Source organism: Lutra lutra, chromosome 1, assembly GCF_902655055.1.
Source record: "Lutra lutra chromosome 1, mLutLut1.2, whole genome shotgun sequence".
NCBI classification, from domain to species: Eukaryota; Metazoa; Chordata; class Mammalia; order Carnivora; family Mustelidae; genus Lutra; species Lutra lutra.
The window spans coordinates 112,636,429-112,658,535 of NC_062278.1; the positions used below are offsets into that span (position 1 = coordinate 112,636,429).

A 22,107-nucleotide genomic window follows, 5' to 3' on the forward strand; every position below is an offset into this window, starting at 1 on the left:
TCTTTGTCTGATCTCTCCTTGCCCTCTGTGTCAGGGGCCAGTTTCATATTATATCAGAAAGTCTCCAGAGTTCGCAAATCAACATATTTACTAAACGTTGTATGTTTTATTACAAAAGCAGCACTAACACAATTTAATTTTTTTTAAGGCAAAAAAATCACTTTCAATCCAACTACCTCAATAAATCTAAGTATTTTCCTTATGGTCTTTATCAATGTAAAAAATTATTCCAATCATCCTATCTAGAGAAAATCTTTTTTTGCTTTTGATTTTTTTTTTTTTTTTAACCTGGGAAGATACATCCTTCACTTCCTTGCTCTGACAGCAGTTATGCATGTTATTTTAAATGTCTGCAGGCTATCAATTGGACAGACTTTGCAACTCCTTGGCTGTTCGGTGTTTACTTGATTTCTAGTTTTTCATTACCTCCCACAATAAGCAATTAATGTGACTCCCTTTTGCTTCTTTAGAATTTTCTGGAATGAGATCAGGTCAAAAAGCATGGACATCTTTTCTAAGCTTTGACCTTACTTCCCTTAGAAATTGTGCGACTTGAGTACTAAATGCTAATACTTAGGATTCCATGGAGTGTTAGAGAATAATGATCTTTTTAAATTATAAGTGGCCCTGAGTGGGTCTGTTGCAAGGCATGCTTTATCCATGTGAAGCAGCAAAAACATTTGAATTTGTCTGGATTTGTTTTCAGTATTAATATGCTTTTAATATTTCAATGTCCACTATTCAGGCAGAGGTAGAAGAGCTTATCTGTTGAGTTGGGGAGATATATTGTCTGGGCGGAGGGTGATGAGGAGTGGAGCTGGCCCCTTCGATGTGGGCGCTCCTCTCTTATTGGGGAGGTTGTAGAGGAAGTTACATTTGCTGTCCTCGCAAAGATGTCCCTGTGACCAGGGCCGAACTGGAATCATCCTGGATTAAGGTGGCCAGACTCCATTTTCTACCACTCATGGCTGTTAAGAATTGAACTGGAGCTGAGTTTCCCTCTTTCCTGGATCTCAAACAGCTTGGTCTCAAAGTGCTCTGAATTCTCTTCCCAGAGTGTTTCCAGAGAAGACAGCCTGAGGGAGAGGAAGTGGTGCAAATTAAGTCCTCCCCCTGTTTTCCAGGCACAGGAGCCTTCTGCAGATGTCTGTTGTGAGGCATGCGTTCGCAGAGTGTGGCAAATACAGAAGCAGGCTTTCCTTCCCCCAAAGGCACAAACCTTCCTTAACAGGTTACAGGGAACTCCAGAAACACTCTTCCTGCTAACAGCCCGCTGGGTGGTTGAGGCGGCAGACCTGCCAGGGAGGCTGAAGTACTTCACTGATTGTTCTGTCTCTGTCTCTGTCTCTGTCTCTCTCTCTCTCTCTCTCTCTCTCTCTCTCACACACACACACACACACACACACACAAAGTGCACGCACACGTGATTTCTCCTGCTTCTATGGGTGTGCCTTGTATCTCCTACAGGCCAATCGCTGCATTTTGTGCATTTAACTTAAAAAAATTACTGAAGACTCAGCAAAGCCATCCTGCTGTAACACAGCGTGCCTCAGGATGGGCGTGCTGGACTGGTCTGGAAGCCCAGTTGGGAGCCCAGAGTGGGCATCCGGATGTCCCCACAGCTATCTGAGTGTGCCCTGGGTGGGTCCCTAAATGCTGTGATTCCCAGAGAGATACAGGTAAAACCATCATGTAGGGTTGCTGGGAGGATCCAACGGGGGACCCGTCATGTGACCTGCAGAGTCCCCTGACCAGCTGTGTTTTCTCTTGCATTCAAACATCGCAGGGTGACTGGGTACGTCCACCTCTGTCTGAGAGAATCCCTGTTTACTCCTCTCATTCTGACAATATTGTTAATAGTGCGCTTTTCATGCTCCAAAGTGTCCAGCTTTAGGCAATAGGTTATATGCTCATACTATTTTTACCTCTCTTGAATACTCTAATTCCAATGTTAAGAATGTACACTTGCTGGGGTTGGGGCTATTTCTCATGGTCTAGTGTTTCACAGGAATTGAGGAGATGGGATTTATCTGATTAGGAACACTGAAGCAGCTTTGAGAATAAGATGGAGTTCCCAGTCACAGTGAAGCAGGGCACAAAACCCACCTTCTGTGTAGCCTGGACAGTGTACTTACTGCAGGCCAGACTATCTGGTCTCAGCTTGGAAATGGTGACCTGATGTGGGGGCGCTTTTTACTAGAGTGGTGTGTGCTTTCTATTTATTTTCTTCAATAGTGCTGTATATTTATAAAATAGATTAAGTTTATTGTGTTTTTATTTGAGTCCTATATAATCATTGCAAGCATCCAGAGACTTATAAAAACAAAAAATGAAAATCACCTATCATCCAGAAATAACCATGAATATTCTATTTTATTTCTTTTTTGATATTTTCTAACCCTGCCACATAATACATGTATATACATATTCAACTTCCAGTTTCCTTTCTTCTTTTTTTTTGTCTTTTTGAATTATTTTTAACCCATTTGAATCTAATAATTCATAGTTATTCATAATCTTTTTTCATTAACAATATATTTTGGATAGATTTCCATGATAAAAATATGCACTTACATTTTTAATGACTACATTATATTTCACTTTATGATATAATGTATTTAACCAATTCCCTACTGACTGGTTCTTCGTTTTACTATATTCTTTTGGTATTAGAAACAGTATTGCAGGGGCGCCTGGGTGGCTCAGTGGTTAAAGCCTCTGCCTTCGGCTCAAGTCATGATCCCAGGGTCCTGGGATCGAGCCTCACATCGGGCTCTCTGCTCAGCGGGGAGCCTGCTTCCTCCTCTCTCTCTCTGCCTGCCTCTCTGCCAAAGTGATCTGTCAAATAAATAAAAATATAAAAAAAAAAGAAACAGTATTGCATGAGTGTCTAATGTGACTGTTACACACAATGTTTTGCTATTAGACATAAAGTTGTGTATTTTTCTGCTATTAGACACATGTGATGAACTACCTTCTATATTGATGTCTTTGGGCATTTGTCTACATTATTTCCGTAGGATAAAATTTTGGAATTGTTTTTTGAGTTAAAATATGCTCAGTTCTAAGTGCTTTTGTGCCCTATTACTACCCAAGCAGCATAGGAAAAGGTGCATTATCATTCCTTTTAAGTGGTAAATAAGTTGTCAGGCTGATGTTTTTTTTTTTTTTTAATTTAAATTTTATTATTATTTTTTTTAAACATATAATATATTTTTATCCCCAGGGGTACAGGTCTGCGAATTGCCAGGTTTACACACTTCACAGCACTCACCATAGCACATACCCTCCCCAATGTCCATAACCCCACCCCCCTCTCCCAACCCTCTCCCCCCATCAACCCTCAGTTTGTTTTGTGAGATTAAGAGTCACTTATGGTTTGTTTCCCTCCCAATCCCATCTTGTTTCATTTACTCTTCTCCTACCCCTTAACCCCCCATGTTGCATCTCCTCTCCCTCATATCAGGGAGATCATATGATAGTTGTCTTTCTCCGATTGACTTATTTCGCTAAGCATGATACCCTCTAGTTCCATCCACATCATCACAAATGGCAAGATTTCATTTCTTTTGATGGCTGCGTAGTATTCCATTGTGTATATATACCACATCTTCTTTATCCATTCGTCTGTTGATGGACATCTAGGTTCTTTCCATAGTTTGGCTATTGTAGACATTGCTGCTATAAACATTTGGGTGCACGTGCCCCTTCGGATCACTACGTTTGTATCTTTAGGATAAATACCCAGCAGTGCAATTGCTGGGTCATCGGGTAGCTCTATTTTCAACATTTTGAGGAACCTCCATGCTGTTTTCCAGAGTGGTTGCACCAACTTGCATTCCCACCAAGAGTGTAGGAGGGTTCCCCTTTCTCCGCATCCTCGCCAGCATCTGTCATTTCCTGACTTGTTAATTTTAGCCATTCTGACTGGTGTGAGGTGATATCTCATTGTGGTTTTGATTTGTATTTCCCTGATGCCGAGTGATGTGGAGCACTTTTTCATGTGTCTGTTGGCCATCTGGATGTCGTCTTTGCAGAAATGTCTGTTCATGTCCTCTGCCCATTTCTTGATTGGATTATTTGTTCTTTGGGTGTTGAGTTTGCTAAGTTCTTTATAGATTTTGGACACTAGCCCTCTATCTGATATGTCGTTTGCAAATATCTTCTCCCATTCTGTCAGTTGTCTTTTGGTTTTATTAACTGTTTCCTTTGCTGTGCAAAAGCTTTTGATCTTGATAAAATCCCAATAGTTCATTTTTGCCCTTGCTTCCCTTGCCTTTGGCGATGTTCCTAGGAAAATGTTGCTGCGGCTGAGGTCAAAGAGATGGCTGCCTGTGTTCTCCTCAAGGATTTTGATGGATTCCTTTCTCACATTGAGGTCCTTCATCCACCTTGAGTCTATTTTCGTGTGTGGTGTAAGGAAATGATCCAATTTCATTTTTCTGCATGTGGCTGTCCAATTTTCCCAACACCATTTATTGAAGAGGCTGTCTTTGTTCCATTGGACATTCTTTCCTGCTTTGTCGAAGATGAGTTGCCCATAGAGTTGAGGGTCTATTTCTGGGCTCTCTATTCTGTTCCATTGATCTATGTGTCTGTTTTTGTGCCAGTACCATGCTGTCTTGATGATGACAGCTTTGTAATAGAGCTTGAAGTCCGGAATTGTGATGCCACCAACTTTGGCTTTCTTTTTCAATATTGCTTTGGCTATTCGAGGTCTTTTCTGGTTCCATATAAATTTTAGGATTCTTTGTTCCATTTCTTTGAAAAAAAAATGGATGGTACTTTGATAGGAATTGCATTAAATGTGTAGATTGCTTTAGGTAGCATAGACATTTTCACTATATTTATTCTTCCAATCCAGGAGCATGGAACATTTTTCCATTTCTTTGTGTCTTCCTCAATTTCTTTCATGAGTACTTTATAGTTTTCTGTGTATAGATTCTTAGTCTCTTTGGTTAGGTTTATTCCTAGGTATCTTATAGTTTTGGGTGCAATTGTAAATGGGATGGACTCCTTAATTTCTCTTTCTTCTGTCTTGTTGTTGGTGCAGAGAAATGCAACTGATTTCTGTGCATTGATTTTATATCCTGACACTTTACTGAATTCCTGTACAAGTTCTAGCAGTTTTGGAGTGGAGTCTTTTGGGTTTTCCACATATAGTATCATATCATCTGCAAAGAGTGATAGTTTGACTTCTTCTTTGCCGATTCAGATGCCTTTAATTTCCTTTTGTTGTCTGATTGCTGAGGCTAGGACTTCTAGTACTATGTTGAATAGCAGTGGTGATAACGGACATCCCTGTCGTGTTCCTGGCCTTAGCGGAAAAGCTTTCAGTTTTTCTCCATTGAGAATGATATTTGCGGTGGGTTTTTCATAGATGGCTTTGATAATATTGAGGTATGTGCCCTCTATCCCTACACTTTGAAGAGTTTTGATCAGGAAGGGATGCTGTACTTTGTCAAATGCTTTTTCAGCATCTATGGAGAGTATCATATGGTTCTTGTTCTTTCTTTTATTAATGTGTTGTATCACATTGATTGATTTGCGGATGTTGAACCAACCTTGCACCCCTGGAATAAATCCCACTTGGTCGTGGTGAATAATCCTTTTAATGTCCTGTTGAATCCTATTGGCTAGTATTTTGGCGAGAATTTTTGCATCTGTGTTCATCAAGGATATTGGTCTGTAGTTCTCTTTTTTGATGGGATCCTTGTCTGGTTTTGGGATCAAGGTGATGCTGGCCTCATAAAATGAGTGTGGAAGTCTTCCTTCCATTTCTATTTTTTGGAACAGTTTCAGGAGAATAGGAATTAGTTCCTCTTTAAATGTTTGGTAGAATTCCCCTGGGAAGCCGTCTGGCCCTGGGCTTTTGTTTGTTTGGAGATTTTTGATGACTGTTTCAATCTCCTTACTGGTTATGGGTCTGTTCAGGCTTTCTATTTCTTCCTGGTTCAGTTGTGGTAGTTTATATGTCTCTAGGAATGCATCCATTTCTTCCAGATTGTCAAATTTGTTGGCGTAGAGTTGCTCATAGTATGTTCTTATAACTGTCTGTACTTCTTTGGTGTTCGTTGTGATCTCTCCTCTTTCATTCATGATTTTATTTATTTGGGTCCTTTCTCTTTTCTTTTTGATAAGTCTGGCCAGGGGTTTATCGATCTTATTAATTCTTTCAAAGAACCAGCTCCTAGTTTCGTTGATTTGTTCTATTGTTTTTTTGGTTTCTATTTCATTGATTTCTGCTCTGATTTTTATGATTTCTCTTCTCCTGCTGGGTTTAGGGTTTCTTTCTTGTTCTTTCTCCAGCTCCTTTAGGTGTAGGGTTAGGTTGTGTACCTGAGACCTTTCTTGTTCCGTGAGAAAGGCTTGTACCGCTATATATTTTCCTCTCAGGACTGCCTTTGTTGTGTCCCACAGATTTTGAACCATTGTGTTTTCATTATCATTTGTTTCCATGAATTTTTTCAATTCTTCTTTAATTTCATGGTTGACCCATTCATTCTTTAGAAGGATGCTGTTTAGCCTCCATGTATTTGGGTTCTTTCCAAATTTCCTCTTGTGATTGAGTTCTAGCTTCAGAGCGTTGTGGTCTGAAAATATGCAGGGAATGATCCCAATTTTTTGATACTGGTTGAGACCTGATTTAGGACCGAGGTTGTGATCTATTCTGGAGAATGTTCCATGTGCACTAGAGAAGAATGTGTATTCTGTTGCTTTGGGATGAAATGTTCTGAATATATCTGTGATGTCCATCTGGTCCACTGTGTCATTTAAGGCCTTTATTTCCTTGTTGATCTTTTGCTTGGATGATCTGTCCATTTCAGTGAGGGGAGTGTTAATGTTCCCTACTATTATTGTATTATTGTCTATGTGTTTCTTTGATTTTGTTATTAATTGGTTTATATAGTTGGCTGCTCCCACGTTAGGGGCATAGATATTTAAAATTGTTAGATCTTCTTGTTGGACAGATCCTTTGAGTATGATATAGTGTCCTTCCTCATCTCTTGTTATAGTCTTTGGCTTAAAATCTAATTGATCTGATATAAGGATTGCCACTCCTGCTTTCTTCTGATGTCCATTAGCATGGTAAATTCTTTTCCACCCCCTCACTTTAAATCTCGAGGTGTCTTCAGGTTTAAAATGAGTTTCTTCTAGGCAACATTTAGATGGGTTTTGTTTTTTTATCCATTCTGATACCCTGTGTCTTTTGATTGGGGCATTTAGCCCATTAACATTCAGGGTAAGTATTGAGAGATATGAATTTAGTGCCATTGTATTGCCTGTAAGGTGACTGTTATTGTATATTGTCTCTGTTCCTTTATGATCTACTACTTTTAGGGTCTGTCTTTGCTTAGAGGACCCCTTTCAATATTTCCTGTAGAGCTGGTTTGGTGTTTGCAAATTCTTTCAGTTTTTGTTTGTCCTGGAAGCTTTTAATCTCTCCTTCTATTTTCAATGATAGCCTCGCTGGATATAGTATTCTTGGCTGCATGTTTTTCTCATTTAGTACTCGGAATATATCATGCCAGCTCTTTCTGGCCTGCCAGGTCTCTGTGGATAAGTCTGCTGCCAATCTAATATTTTTACCATTGTACGTTACAGACTTCTTTTCCCGGGCTGCTTTCAGGATCTTCTCTTTGTCACTAAGACTTGTAAATTTTACTATTAGGTGATGGGGTGTGGACCTATTCTTATTGATTTTGAGGGGGGTTCTCTGAACTTCCTGGATTTTGATGCTTGTTGCCTTTGCCATATTGGGGAAATTCTCTCCAATAATTCTCTCCAATATACCTTCTGCTCCCCTCTCTGTTTCCTCTTCTTCTGGAATCCCAATTATTCTAATGTTGTTTTGTCTTATGGTGTCACTTATCTCTCAAATTCTCCCCTCATGGTCCAGTAGCTGTTTGTCCCTCTTTTGCTCAGCTTCTTTATTTTCTGTCATTTGGTCTTCTATATCGCTAATTCTTTCTTCTGCCTCATTTATCCTAGCAGTGAGAGCCTCCATTTTTGATTGCACCTCATTAATAGCTTTTTTGATTTCCACTTGGTTAGATTTTAGTTCTTTTATTTCTCCAGAAAGGGCTTTTATATCTCCCGAGAGGGTTTCTCTAATATCTTCCATGCCTTTTTTGAGCCCGGCTAGAACCTTGAGAATCGTCATTCTGAACTCTTGATCTGACATATTACCAATGTCTGTATTGATTAGGTCTCTAGCCTTTGGTACTACCTCTTGTTCTTTTCTTTGTGGTGAATTTTTCCGCCTTGTCATTTTGTCCAGATTAGAGTATATGAAGGAGCGAGTAAAATACTAGAAGGATGGCAACAACCCCAGGAAAATATGCTTTAACCAAATCAGAAGAGATCCCAAATCATGAGGGGGTAGAAAGGGGATTAAAAAGAGGTTCAGAAAGACAAAAAAAAAAAAAAAAAAAAAAAAAAAGAAAAAGAAAAAAGAAACAATTAAAAGAAGAAAATGAATAAAGAAAAAATATAAAAAGAAAAAATATATTAGATAAACTAGTTAAAAAACGTTAAAAAATAAAAGGGTAAAAGTTTAAAAAAATTTAGCAGAAGAAGAGGAAAAAAATTGAAAAAGGAAAAAAAAATTAACTGCAAGGCTAAAGAATCATGGGGAGAAAGCCATGAGCTCCGGCTTTGCTTTCTCCTCCTCTGGAATTCTGCTGCTCTCCTTGGTATTAAAACTACACTCCTTAGTAGGTGAACTTGTTCCTGGCTGGATTTCTTGTTGCTCTTCTGGGGGAGGGGCCTGTCGTAGTGATTCTCAAGCGTCTTTGCCCCAGGCGGAGTTGCACCGCCCTTACCCGGGCCGGGCTGAGTAATCTGCTCGGGTTCGCTTTCGGGAGCTTTTGTTCCCTGAGCGCTTTCCATAGAGTTCTGGAATACGGGAATGAAGAATGCGGCCTCCCGGTCTCTGGCCCGGAGGAGCCGAGAACCCGGGGCCCCTCTCCTCAGTGCGCTCTCAGAGAACAGCGCCCAATTACTCCCGTCACCCTGGCCTCCGGCCGCGCTCCGAGCTGACCGAGCCTACGACCGGTTCAAGGTAACCCCGAGCTTAGCGCTTACTCCTCAGCTCTCTGTAGCCGGCTTCCCCGTTCTAATATCTGTAAGCTCTGCGACACTCAGACACCCCCGATCCTTCTGTGACCCTGCGGGACACGAGGCCACGCTGACCCTGCGCGGGCTTCACCTCGGTTAAGCCTCTGGAGCAATGTCCCTCAGCGGAACAGACTTTTAAAAGTCCTGATTTTGTGCTCCGTTGCTCCGCCGCTTGCCGGGAGCCGGCCCCTCCCCCCGCGGTCTATCTTCCAGTCACTTTGGATTCACTTCTATGCCAGTCCTACCTTGCAGAAAGTGGTTGATTTTCTGTTTCTAGAATTGCTGTTCTTCTTCTCTTCGACTCCCGTTGGATTTGTAGGTGTTTGCAATCTTTAGATAAGCTATCTAGCTGATCTCCCGCTACCTGAAGTAGTCTCAGCCTGCTACTTCTCCGCCATCTTGACTCCTCCAGGCTGATGGGTTTTTAAGCAAAAATTCTATGAAATCTTGAAGATCGGGCGCCTGGGTGGCTCAGTGGGCTAAGCCGCTGCCTACAGCTCAGGTCATGATCTCAGGGTCCTGGGATCGAGTCCCACATCGGGCTCTCTGCTCAGCAGGGAGTCTGCTTCCCTTCCTCTCTCTCTGCCTGCCTCTCTGCCTACTTGTGATCTCTGTCAAATAAATAAATAAAATCTTTAAAGAAAAAAAAAAAGAAATCTTGAAGATCGATTCCTTGGTAATTATTATACTCCCATCTCCATACTCCGCTTCCTGTCCTCTGGGATTCAAGGCGGGGGGGGGGGTGCGGGGGAAGGATCTACTTACAGCCACCTTTTGTCTGTCTAGAGGGTCTCTGCTTCCCACCCCACCTACACCCCCGCACCAAATGGCCTAACAGGGTGGTGGTGTCTGTGTTATTGAACTGATTCATTAGTGCCTTTGTTTAGTGAACGTGTGGGTGCTTTTGTCAGTTTCAGGAACATCATTTGCACACTGCCAACTTTTTGCCGGAGCAAAGGACAGAGGTGACTTCTTTCCCCTCCTTTTTTTCTACTGAGAAGATTGTTTTTTTCTCTTGTTTTAGGTAGAAGAAATGTCAACAATTAGGAGTTTTGAGGGATTCCACCCTGTGTCTCTGAAGCAAGAGGGAGATGACCAACCCTCTGAGACTGACCAGCTGTCCATGGAGGAGAGGGACCCAGGCAAGGACCCTGAGTCAAGACAGATTTCAAGGCAGCCAAGTGTGACTGAATCAACACTCTACCCCAATCCTTATCACCGACCTTTTGTCTCACGGAAGTACTTTGCTACACGGGTAAAATTTTTGAGGCTACAGTTTGACGTTCTAAAATACTACACAAGACTACTCTTTAAAATATTCTAATATCATTATACATGCTGCAAGTTTTACCAAGTATTTTCACATTTGTTACCTAACAGTCATAATAACCATGAAGTAGCTATCCTTGTCGCATTTTATAGGTGAAGGAGCTGAACTTCAGAGAAGTTGTGTCTATTTTTGATAACCATGTAGTGTTGAGGAGAAGCTGGTTATCCGGTTTCCATGGATCTTTGGCTCCTCAGTCCTGTGTTCATGTTAACCTTGATCTCCACAGATTAATGACCTGTGGAGAGAAAATCCAAACAGCTGGAATATAAATCTGTGTGTGCAGAGTGGGTATTTGCTGCATGTTTGAAAAAGACGGGGTGATGGAGTAGAAAGCCTTGCTGAGAATAGGTTGAACCTCAGGGTCTACACTGGGATAGTGGGATTATAGTGTGGGAGTAGCACTTCGAAATCTCAAACCCTTGCCTGCTGTCTGGACCTGAGCTCTTTCTCCTGAGCATTGGAGCTGAGAGAGCAAATGGAAGAATGAGTAATGGATATGGAGTTTGTACGTCTAGATATAAAAAAGAATGGGGCGCCTGGGTGGTTCATTCTGTTGAGCATCTGACTCTTGATTTTGGCTCAGGTCATGATCTGGGGGATTTGGGATTGGGCCCCATGTCAGGCTCTGCCCTGGGCATCGAGTCTACAGGAGAGTCTCTCTCCTTTTCCCTCTGCCCCTCCCTGCTCACTCTTTCTCTTAAAAAAAAAAAAAAAGAAATTTTGAACCTCTAGCATTTAGATCAAGTGGAGAGGGATTGGGTTTGAGTACTTTTTCTCTCTCAAACTGTCCTTCCTACCTATCAGTGTTCTTTCCCAATCCTTCAGGGTTCTTGTTAATACAGTAATTGCTGGCTCACAGGCCACAATCAGTCGGTCGATAAATGGGATTGCACAGTGTGGCAATGGAGACCATCTCATTTTTGAAGCAATACATGGGACACATTTTGAAAAAAAATTTTTTTTCAACACAATCTTATGAATAAATTGTGGCTAAGATGTGACAATATATAAAGCTTTAACAAATCCTGATTTGGTAGTTTTTAGAACATCTTTGGTTAAGATAAAAGTTTAACTAAGTTGACTCAGTGTGTGTGGGGTGTGTGTGTGTGTGTGTGTGTGTTAACATATGTGGAGCATATGGTTTGTTTTCCAAAGCCTGTGAACTTTATTGAATAAGCAAAATTAAGTTATAAGGTATATCTGGGAAGGAAATCAAAGCACCCCCTTAAAGTCATCTCCTCTTTGGTAATGATGATGTATCAGTCACAGCTTGATGAGATAACAACCATGAGTGGTACGGAATAAGAGAGGCATCGTGCTCAGAAGAGGGTGCAGTTATGAGGGCTGGCTGTGGGGGGGGGGGGCTCTGCAAAGCTGTTGTCTTTGCCCCTGCTGATGGGCCTGAATTGCTCCATGCTGTCAAGTGAAGCAGCCGAGAACACGAGCTGCCACAGTGGCTGCTGGTCTGCACTGGTCTGCCGGAAATGACCGAGGTGTCACTTCTGCCTTGCAGGCCTGACACTAATGTCTCTCGTGGCCAACTCTAACTAGGAAACAGATAGGAAAGGAAATTCTAGAAAATGCAGTTCTAGCTTAGCTAAATCGACAGTGTAAAGCCACCATGGAATTTGTTTGAGTGATGCTTCTATTTGTGTGGCTCTATGTAACTTATTCAGTGAAGTCTCCTGGAGTGACACTGTAAGGGAGGCCGGGGAAGGCTTATCATTTTTGTTTCATTGTGGACATATTACAGCTTCAGGGGAGTGAAGTGACCTGGCCAAGTTGCACGATATTAGTGGAATGCCTATAGCTAGAATCCGTATCTCCTGTCTGTAAGCCCAGTGCTCTTCCCACCATCGGGTACAATTGCACTTACGGCCCTTTCCTAAGGGAGCCAGTGACTGACTCCAGTCCATGTGAAGAATATCTTCTCCCTTGCGTATACAGAAACAAGCCCTAAACTCTCACGAGGTTGGGAGGGAAAGCTTCTAATCTTGTTATTGAATTTAAAGTAGACTTGAGGACTCTTTAGGGGCTGAGAGGGCTACATGCTCAAGGCACTCAGCATTTGCTCTCCTTCAGACTAAGAGACAGTGTGTGTGTGTGTGTGTGTGTGTGTATTTATATATATATAATATTCTGTGAGCATGTGAGTGTAATGAATGTGCTTTATATGTATTTTTATATTTTTTATCTCTATCTTTATCTATCTATAAATTTCCTCATTTGTAATGAGTGGATAAAATATCAGTTTTATACAGAGGTTTAAATAGGCTGATTTTCTAAATATTCTTAGTACAATGCATGGCACGTCTATTAATGTTTCATAAGCAGCATCTCATTGCTATAATGAATGCTTTCTTCCTTTCCTGTTGATTTGACATTCCCATTTCTGTATTTGGTCATAGGGAATGACATTAAGATGCCTGTGACCTCACCATGACTTCCAGAGGGAGACACAAATGTAGATGTATAGCATCTATAGTAGTAAAGAGGTTTGAGTGAAGGAAACTAATTCACTTCTCAGGGAATAATTCAATAAGACCCTGGCTCTGAATGATTCAGATCTATGAAAGATTCATCATAAAGTATCACTTTTTAGAGCTGAAACAAGATCGACAGATGATCTGGTCCCCTGGGTTCTCCATCTTCATCATGCAGACAAATGACCTGGAAATCTTGTGATAATGCTCGTCTGACTCAGTAGGCCTAGAGGAAAGCCTTATCCATATCTCCTGGCAATAAGATGCAATCTGTCCACTGACCACACCTGGAGCACCAATGAGCTAGTCAACATTAAGGCTTAGAGAGGGATGCTTGTCCAGTGTCATAACCATTAGTGAGCACCAACTTCCCTAAGAGGCTAGTAACAAGTGCTAAAGCTAGGGTTAGAACCCAAGTTTTCCAATTCCCAATTCATAGTTCTGTGATCCCATGAAGCAACTAAAAAGAAATAAGTTTTCCAGGAATGCATCCATTCATCTAGGTTGCTTAGCTTATTGGCATATAACTGTTGATAATAACTTCTGATGATTGTTTCTACTTTGTTGGTGTTAGTTGTGATCTCTCCATTTTCATTCATAATTTTATTAATTTGGGCTTTCTCTCTTTTCTTTTGGATTAGTGTGGCCAATGGTTTATTGATCTTATTGATTCTTTCAAAAAACCAACTTCTAGTTTCATTGATACGTTCTACTGTATCTCTGGTTTCTACATCATTGATCTCTGCTCTAATCTTGATTATTTCCCTTCTTATGTGTGGAGTTGGTTTGTTTTGTTGTTGATTCTCCAGTTCTTTAAGGTGTAGAGACAGCTGGTGTATTCTGGATTTTTCAATTTTTTTGAAGGAGGCTTGGATGGCTATGTATTTCCCCCTCAGGACCTCCTTTGCTGTATCCCATAGGTTTTGGACTGAAGTGTCTTCATTCTTATTGGTTTCCATGAATTGTTTAAGTTCTTCTTTGATCTCCTGGTTGATCCAAGCATTCTTAAGCAAGGTGGTCTTTAGCTCAACACACACAAAACAGACAATCATATAAAAAATGGGCAGAAGATATGAACAGACACTTCTCCAATGAAAACATACAAATGGCTATCAGACAAATGAAAAAATGTTCATCATCACTAGCTATCAGGGAGATTCAAATTAAAACCACATTGAGATACCACCTTACACCACTTAGAATGGCCAAAATTAGCAAGACAGGAAACAACATGTGTTGGAAAGGATGTGGAGAAAGGGAAAACCTCTCACACTGTTGGTGGGAATGCAAGTTGGTGCAGCCACTTTGGAAAACAGTGTGGAGATTCCTCGAGAAATTAAAAATAGAGCTTCCCTATGACTCTGCAATTGCACTACTGGGTATTTACCCCAAAGATACAGATGTAGTGAAAAGAAGGTCCATCTGTACCCCAGTGTTTATAGCAGCAATGGCCACGGTTGCCAAATTGTGGAAAGAACCAAGATGCCCTTCAATGGACGAATGGATAAGGAAGATGTGGTCCATATACACTATGGAGTATTATGCCTCCATCAGGAAGGATGAATACCCAACTTTTGTAGCAACATGGACGGGACTGGAAGAGATTATGCTGAGTGAAATAAGTCAAGCAGAGAGAGTCAATTTTCATATGGTTTCACTTATTTGTGGAGCATAACAAATAGCATGGAGGACAAGGGGAGATGGAGAGGAGAAGGGAGTTGAGGGAAATTGGAAGGGGAGGTGAACCATGAGAGACTATGGACTCTGAAAAACAATCTGAGGGGTTTGAAGGGGTGGGGGGTGGGAGGTTGGGGGAGCCAGGTGGTGGGTATTAGAGAGGGCACGAATTGCATGGAGCACTGGGTGTGGTGCAAAAACAATGAATACTGTTACACTGAAAAGAAATAAAAAAAATTTAAAAAATTACAGATCCAAGTTGAAAAAAAATAAGTTTATTACAGTACAAGAATTTAAAGCATATAGGTTGTAAATTCAGAAGAACAGTAAGTAAATGAGTTGAGGAATTACTTGATCAAGTATTTTATTTTATTAAATGTTTTAAGACCATTTCACAGAAGGTGGTTTATTGAAAAAAAAAAAAAAGAAAAATGTCAATAAGCAAAGTAAAAGTCACCATAATCTTCCTGCCCAACTTTAACTAAAGTATATTGAGTGTGTGCTTATACATTTTGGTGTATATTCTCTCATACTTTCCTCCTCACATGTACAATTGGTTGCATAAAAATATTTCCTATGTCAATAGCTAAACTTCCATAAAATCATTTTTCACCATTCAATAACATTCCACTATAGAGATATGATTTAATTTATTTAACTTTTTTTTTTAAAGATTTTATTTATTTATTTGACCGACAGAGATTACAAGTAGGCAGAGAGGCAGGCAGAGAGAGAGAGGAGGAAGCAGGCTCCCTGCTGAGCAGAGAGCCTGATGTGGGGCTCGATCCCAGGACCCTGGGATCATGACCTGAGCCGAAGGCAGAGGCTTTAACCCACTGAGCCACCCAGGCGCCCCGAATTTATTTAACTTTTGATGGACATGTTAAGTTGTTTGCTGTGAAGATTACTTCTCAAAAGACAAATGTTCATACTAGCTTAATTTTTGGCTTAAATATGTTTGTAAATGATGTAATATATTTCTTTTGACTAAACATGGGAAAAATAATGTGTGTTATACATTGAAAAGTTTTTAAAGGCTTTGATTGGAGGTCATTTTTGCAGAGAGGGTATTTTATATGCTTGCAGTATTTGGAAAAGAATTAGTCAAAAGGAATTCACATAGTTTAAATATTGAAAAATTAATATCCAAATAATGTACTTGTCTGATTTCTTAATAAGCTGGGGGAGGTGGGTGGGGTGGGGATTGTAATGTGCAAATGAGTAGTGAACTCTACATTCATTTTCCAACTCTTTAACATAATACTGTTAAATCTTAACACATTGTTACTTTAATATATGTATAAAGAAGTATTACTATTTGTAAAGCTGCTGTTTGCTTTAAAAACAAAAAGAAAAAAACCTGTCATTTAAGTATTTTCTGTACGTTGTGCCAACAGTTTAAAATTAACTTATTCCATTTAAAAATGTAATCATTTTTTTGCTTTTAAAATTTTTCTGTGACATAATTTATTTAAAGACATCTTCCTCCTCTCTTGCCCCTTCCAGCCTTTATACACATCACAGAATAAGCCAAACTGTTTACCTAATCCGAAAGCTGAATCCTAATTAATGATAAAAATTTAAACTTTGTTGGCACAACACAACCTTAAAAGTATTTGTGTTATTTTGTAATTTAATTTCTAAATATACCACATGAATTTATAATTTAATGTCTTAATTGTAACACTCTAATAAAAAAAACTAGCAAAATTAGTGAATTATAACATGAAAAGATTTTCATCTTGTTCTTTTGTTGTTTGAAGGATAATTGTTATTTCACATTTTAGGGGTAGTAACAGCTTTTTTGCACTGTGTAAATACTAGTGGAGATTTTTCTGTAACTAATAAAATGGTTATTGAAATGTAAAAAAAAAAATATATATATATATATACACACATATTTAAGATTTTATTTTATTTATTTGTTTGACAGAGAGAAAGAGTGACAGCACAAGCTGGGAGACAGAGGGAGAGGGAGAAGGCTCTTTGCTGAGCAGGGAGCCCAATGCTGGGGCATTGACCTGAGATCATGGGATCATGACCTGAGCCGAAGGCAGATGCTTAACCACTGAGCCACCCAGATGTCCCTTCCTACTTAAATCTTTTAACCCAGAAAGGAAAGTTAGTCTTTGGCTTGCTGTGGCAGAATGGCATGGAGTTTCTTAGGTACCAAGAGCAGATACCCAATGTTATGATAAGAAAGAAGTCAATTATAAAGTCAATTATATGAATGTCAAACTGCATATGCAAAGATGTGACTGCTTTGGAAGTTTAAATTAATCCAAGGCAAACAAGAGGCTCTACCTCATGACCCTGAGATCATGACCTGAGCCAAATCAAGAGTCAGACACATAGCCAACTGAACCAGCCACATAGATGTCCCCAAGAGTCATTTTTTAAGCATCATAGCCTCATGCATTAGGTCATACCTCTAATGCATTAGATCATACCAGATCATAAAATAAGTCAATCTGGTTCCTTAAACCTCTCATGTTATTTCATGGGGTATCTGGGATATTGCTTCCTATCCACAGACTTCCAGACCATTATTTATTTCCTGAAATGTGGCCTTCCAACATAGAGACATCCTTGCTCAGAGCCAGAAGGGGCCTTAGAGGAATATCCAGTCCAACCCCTGAAACACACAAAGAAGATGTGACTTGTCCAAAGTCAACCAGCAGCTAAGAGCCATGCCAAGACTAAGAGCCAGGACCCCTGACACTTTTTTACCACCCCTCCAGAGCCTCTGACCTTGGACAATGAATGAGAGTTCATAGGAATTTATGTCTGAAGCACTTGCCATCACTCTGCTTGGATAATTTTTTCCTCCTGTTTTTGTTCATTTGCTATTTTATTGCTTAGACATATCTAAAAAAGGCCTAGTGCCTTTTCTGAACAAAAGTACCACTCAAGGCTAATAACTCGAGGTATATTATGATAATCCCTTTAGTTGTGGAGACTGATATTCAAAAGCAACTTCTTATGAAAGGAACAATTCTTGATACGCATGGGGAAAGATATTTTTAAACTCCCTGTAGGATTCTATATTTGCAGATACCTTATCAGAAAGTTGAAAGCGATTAGGGATGGGGAATTATCTCTAAATTTATACTTGAGAATGTAAATTACATACAAACTAATGGGACTAAAACTATTTGATCTTTTAATATTTAATTAATGGTTCCCCATGGCCTTTTTATAGCCTGTGGTCTATTGTGAGGAACAAGACTTTAATAAGCAGGTTTGGGACTTCCCATTGTGTAGCAAGATGTCATTGCTTTCATGACACTAATTTGGCTTTCATACTCTCTCCCTTCCCCTCTTCTCTTACTATAGGGTTCCCTGTGTCTTGCTCTTGCATTGGGAACAACTAAATATATTAGTTGTATTGTTATTATCTGTGTGAGCTCCTTCCTGGTCTAGAAATTACACATCTCACTGGGCAAAAGGTTTCTTGATTCCCCTCCTTACAGTGAAATCCCTTGAAGATTGTAATAAAAGTGGTGTTTCTTTCTGAGGGCAGGCACTTACCAATAATAAAATAAGAAACATTTCCTTTATTTTCAAAGAGAGACAAATTTGCCCTGGACTTCACAAATTGCATCCAATTTAGAGCTGTTTTTCTTCCCGTATGTGTTTACCACGGAGTGATTTCTATCTGGGCATGATGGTATCCATAAGAGAGATCTTACTGTGTGTGAGTCCCTGGGAGCACTCCTTTCTGTGCTGCCCTCTCCTCTTATGGTCTAAGGATCTAGTACATGGTAAACTATTACCAGCAGATGGGAGTATTATTTGTGTGACAACTGGCCCCTGGCTAGTCTAGTTTCAGGAAAGATAGGGAAACACACACACACACACATACACACGTCTTTGAAATTCCCTTAATAGGTTTGTTTTGACTGATGATACTTAGCGCTGAAATATTAGAACAGATATTGCCTACTCAGCTGTGTAATAACTTATAAATAAGGATTCCCCTCATAATTTTTCTTCAAATTTAACATTAGAAATATATACATATTGAATGATGGGTACTTATTATTCCATTGTACTTTCCTATTAGTCTTAGGCAGCATGGCGTCTTCGAGCTAATTGTTCCATTGCCGTGACCATTCGACCCCCAAATCCTGGCACAACTATTTTCCCTGCATTTAATAATAACAATAAGAATGAAAATACAGTGTTCTATTATTCAATGTTCCCATATGTTTTTGGCATTTCCCAACAGCTCTGTTACAGTTAATATTATCTTACCCACCCAGCAAATGAGTAAACTGATATCTGGAATAATAAGGACATAATATGGGTCTCAAGGTGAGCAGAAAGTTTGAGATCTAAACCTTGTCCTGGACACAAGTCAGAGTGTTCACACACTATCTCATTTTCTACATCAAATGGCAGCAGTTAATTTATTCCAGTTAACTAACAATGGCAAACAGAAGAGAGTAAAATATTTTTTTTTATTAAAGATTTTTTTTATTTATTTATTTGACAGAGAGAGGTCACAAGTAGACGGAGAGGAAGGCAGAGAGAGAGAGAGAGAGAGAGGGAAGCAGGCTTCTTGCTGAGCAGAGAGCCCGATGCAGGACTCGATCCCAGGACCCTGAGATCATGACCTGAGCCGAAGGCAGCGGCTTAACCCACTGAGCCACCCAGGCGCCCCAGAAGAGAGTAAAATATTAAGATACAGTGATTAACTAACTGTTTCATAAATGCTCAATGACTATTTCTGCTAGAGGTGTGATGACACCACACTCAGTGAGGACACTCACTGACAGAACTCTAGAGACTTCCCAGCCATTTCATAAAAACCACAGTGATGTCCAATGTTTAGGTTTTGGAAAAGGTGTACAGTAGAACGTCACCTCTAGCCACTGTCCCATCAAGTGCCTCCCCCATTATGGGGACCACAATTAACATTTTCTAGGTATCCTTCTAGAGTTGCCTTAGCATAGATAAGCACGTGCAAATATTTATCCTTATCTGTTCTCCTCTCTTTTATAAAAAAATGTGGCATATTTTCCCTTTCTTCTGAACATTTTTTCATTCACTTAGTAATACATTTTGAAATCTTTCCATATTAACACAGATTTTCTAATTGTTTTTGCATATTCATCATGTTCCATTGTATGGATGTGTCCCCTATTATATCTAACAAGTCCCCTATAGATAGATATTTGCCTTGTTTCCAAAATTTTGCTATTCACAAATAAGTCTGTGGAGAACGCTGTCTATACATCTGTAATTTTTCACATATGCAAGAGCAGCCATGGTATGACTTCACAGAAGTGGAATGTGTAGATCAAAGGATAGATCATTTTGATAGATTTTGCCAATTGCTTTCCATAGGAAAGACAAGTAAGGTTTTGAGAAACTCTACAATTTTATATTCATCTTCACATGTTCTGGCAAAGTGCCTGGTGCAAAAGCATTCAACAAAATGCTTATTTTAGTATTATTTCATTATTCTCCAATTTCACTTACAGTTTTTTTTTTCTTCTTCTGAAAAGTATTAGTTTCACTACTGAGCTATGTTAGCTAGAGGAAGAAATTATGTGGATATAAGAGGAGAGATAGGAAAAATAGCCTGATGAGTCATCAAAGAAAGGATAATTTTGAGCAGTAGGTCTGGTGCAGTCAGGCTGTACCCCGGGGAGCTCAGGTTGGGAGATGGGAGCATGGTCATGGGATCATAAGGGATTTCTCTCCAGCCTAGTTTGGTCCTGCCAGTGGGTAGAACAGTGATGTTGGGACAACCTTCTCTGTCCTCAGAGGCTCAAGGCCTACTTGATTAATCCTCCAGAACTAACTGATTTTATGACTTATAGTTTCTAGCAGACATAGGCAGCCATGTTAGCTCCCTGACAACCCATGAACCAACAGCTGAGGATGACAAAGGAGTCAGAAATCATTCAGTCCACTGGCTGACTGTTCCATTCAGCAGGAAATGTGTTAAAATGAGGAACTCAGAATGTCTCAGCATCAGGGCTATGATCATATTTTCTTAAAGACTTCCAGGAGGCTTCCATCATCAGTTTGGCTTGGAAAGCATTGGTTCAGTCTCCTCATTTGTCTTTGTAGATAAGGAAATGTAGGCTAAGGAAGCTCAAACCATTAGCTACAGATCACAGAACTGATTTACGACAGATCTGGAACAGGAGCCCAGGTCACTTGACACTGTTTAATGGACATTTCCTGGATGACTTGGGCTCTGTCCAGTGAGTTGGAGGGGGAGGGGCAGAGCTAAGTTGGGAAAGCTCTGTGCCATTCCTATCACTTCATCTGAAACAGTGCCATTCTTTTCCTGGTTTTTTTGTTTGTTTGTTTTTTTGTATATGGATTCTCCTATTCTAAGGTCTTTTTCTTGACCAATGGACTCTGTGGCCAAAATGTTCCAAGCCTTTCATCACAGGACTGAGAAACCGAGCAAACCCAAATCTACCACCTCTCTACCTCCAAGAGGAAAAGGCATTTGAATGGGTCCTAGGCCAGACTAGTGTCCTGGTTTCCTTTCATGAGCGAAGGGTCTCAGGCTGGGGGATTAGGAATGTTAATATTTAGAAAAGATTAGGTGATTAGTATCAAAGTCCTGTTACACAGAGAATATTCAAGAACTGACAACCTACTTGTCAGTAGCTCAGGAATGAGGATGAGGCCAGCATTGCCTTGTAGGCGGGGCAATGAAATGTCTGTTTTCTTATCTTGTCTCTACCACTTCTTAGCTGAATGAACTTGACAACTTACTTCCCCACAATGGCCCCCATTTCCACACCTATAAAATGAAATTGCTCAGGCTAGATAATCTCTGGGCTGTAGTGGTTCTCAGACTTGTCTACACATTAGAGTTATCTGGGACACTTTAAAAAATCCTGGTGTACTGATATGTGAGTCCCATCCACTGAGAATCTGGATATCATTGCCCTGGTGTGCAGCTTGGGCATTAGGATTTTTAAAAGATCCCCTAGTGATTTTGATGTGTAGCCAAGGTTGAGGATAACGGTCTAGAGAGCAATAGTTCTCACAGTATAGCCCACACCAACAGCACCACCTGGGAACTTGCTGGAAATGTAAATTCTCGGGCCCATTCCAGACCTACTAAACAGAAAAGCTGGAAACAGTGCCCAGACATCTGTGTTTCTGATTCTGATGTGCACTGAAAGTTTAGGGATCACTGAGCTAGAGATCTCTGAGTATCTTATCAGGAAAAGGGTTAATCAACTTTTAACTAGAGGTAGGCCCATGCGTGGGAGCACCTGTTTGGAGAAGAGTAAAGAATGCAAGATAATGAGACAAAAAAGCTAATTGCCCAGAGCCAGCTACAATTATGGTCAAAATATTAGAAAAGGATTTCTCTTAGGTGTTTTATTGCCATGTGCTCTTTGAAGAGAGAAACGTTTGATTTTAAAAATGTATATATTGCTAAATGTTTTGAAATTTCTGTTAAACATGTTTATTGAAGAAAACTGGCCCTCTGAAAATGGCTGTCTTCATTTC

The 22,107-nt window shown here is 40.1% G+C and overlaps 1 protein-coding gene across 1 annotated transcript in view; it reads left to right on the top strand.

Annotated features, from left to right (window-relative positions):
- TPRG1 (tumor protein p63 regulated 1) overlaps window positions 1-22,107 on the top strand; it is a 172,064-nt gene that overhangs the window by 25,277 nt on the left and 124,680 nt on the right. The window contains exon 2 of the mRNA XM_047732816.1: window positions 10,145-10,375. Within this exon, the coding sequence (XP_047588772.1) occupies window positions 10,154-10,375 (222 nt within the window). The 5' untranslated portion in view covers window positions 10,145-10,153. The remainder of the gene's footprint in view (window positions 1-10,144; window positions 10,376-22,107) is intronic.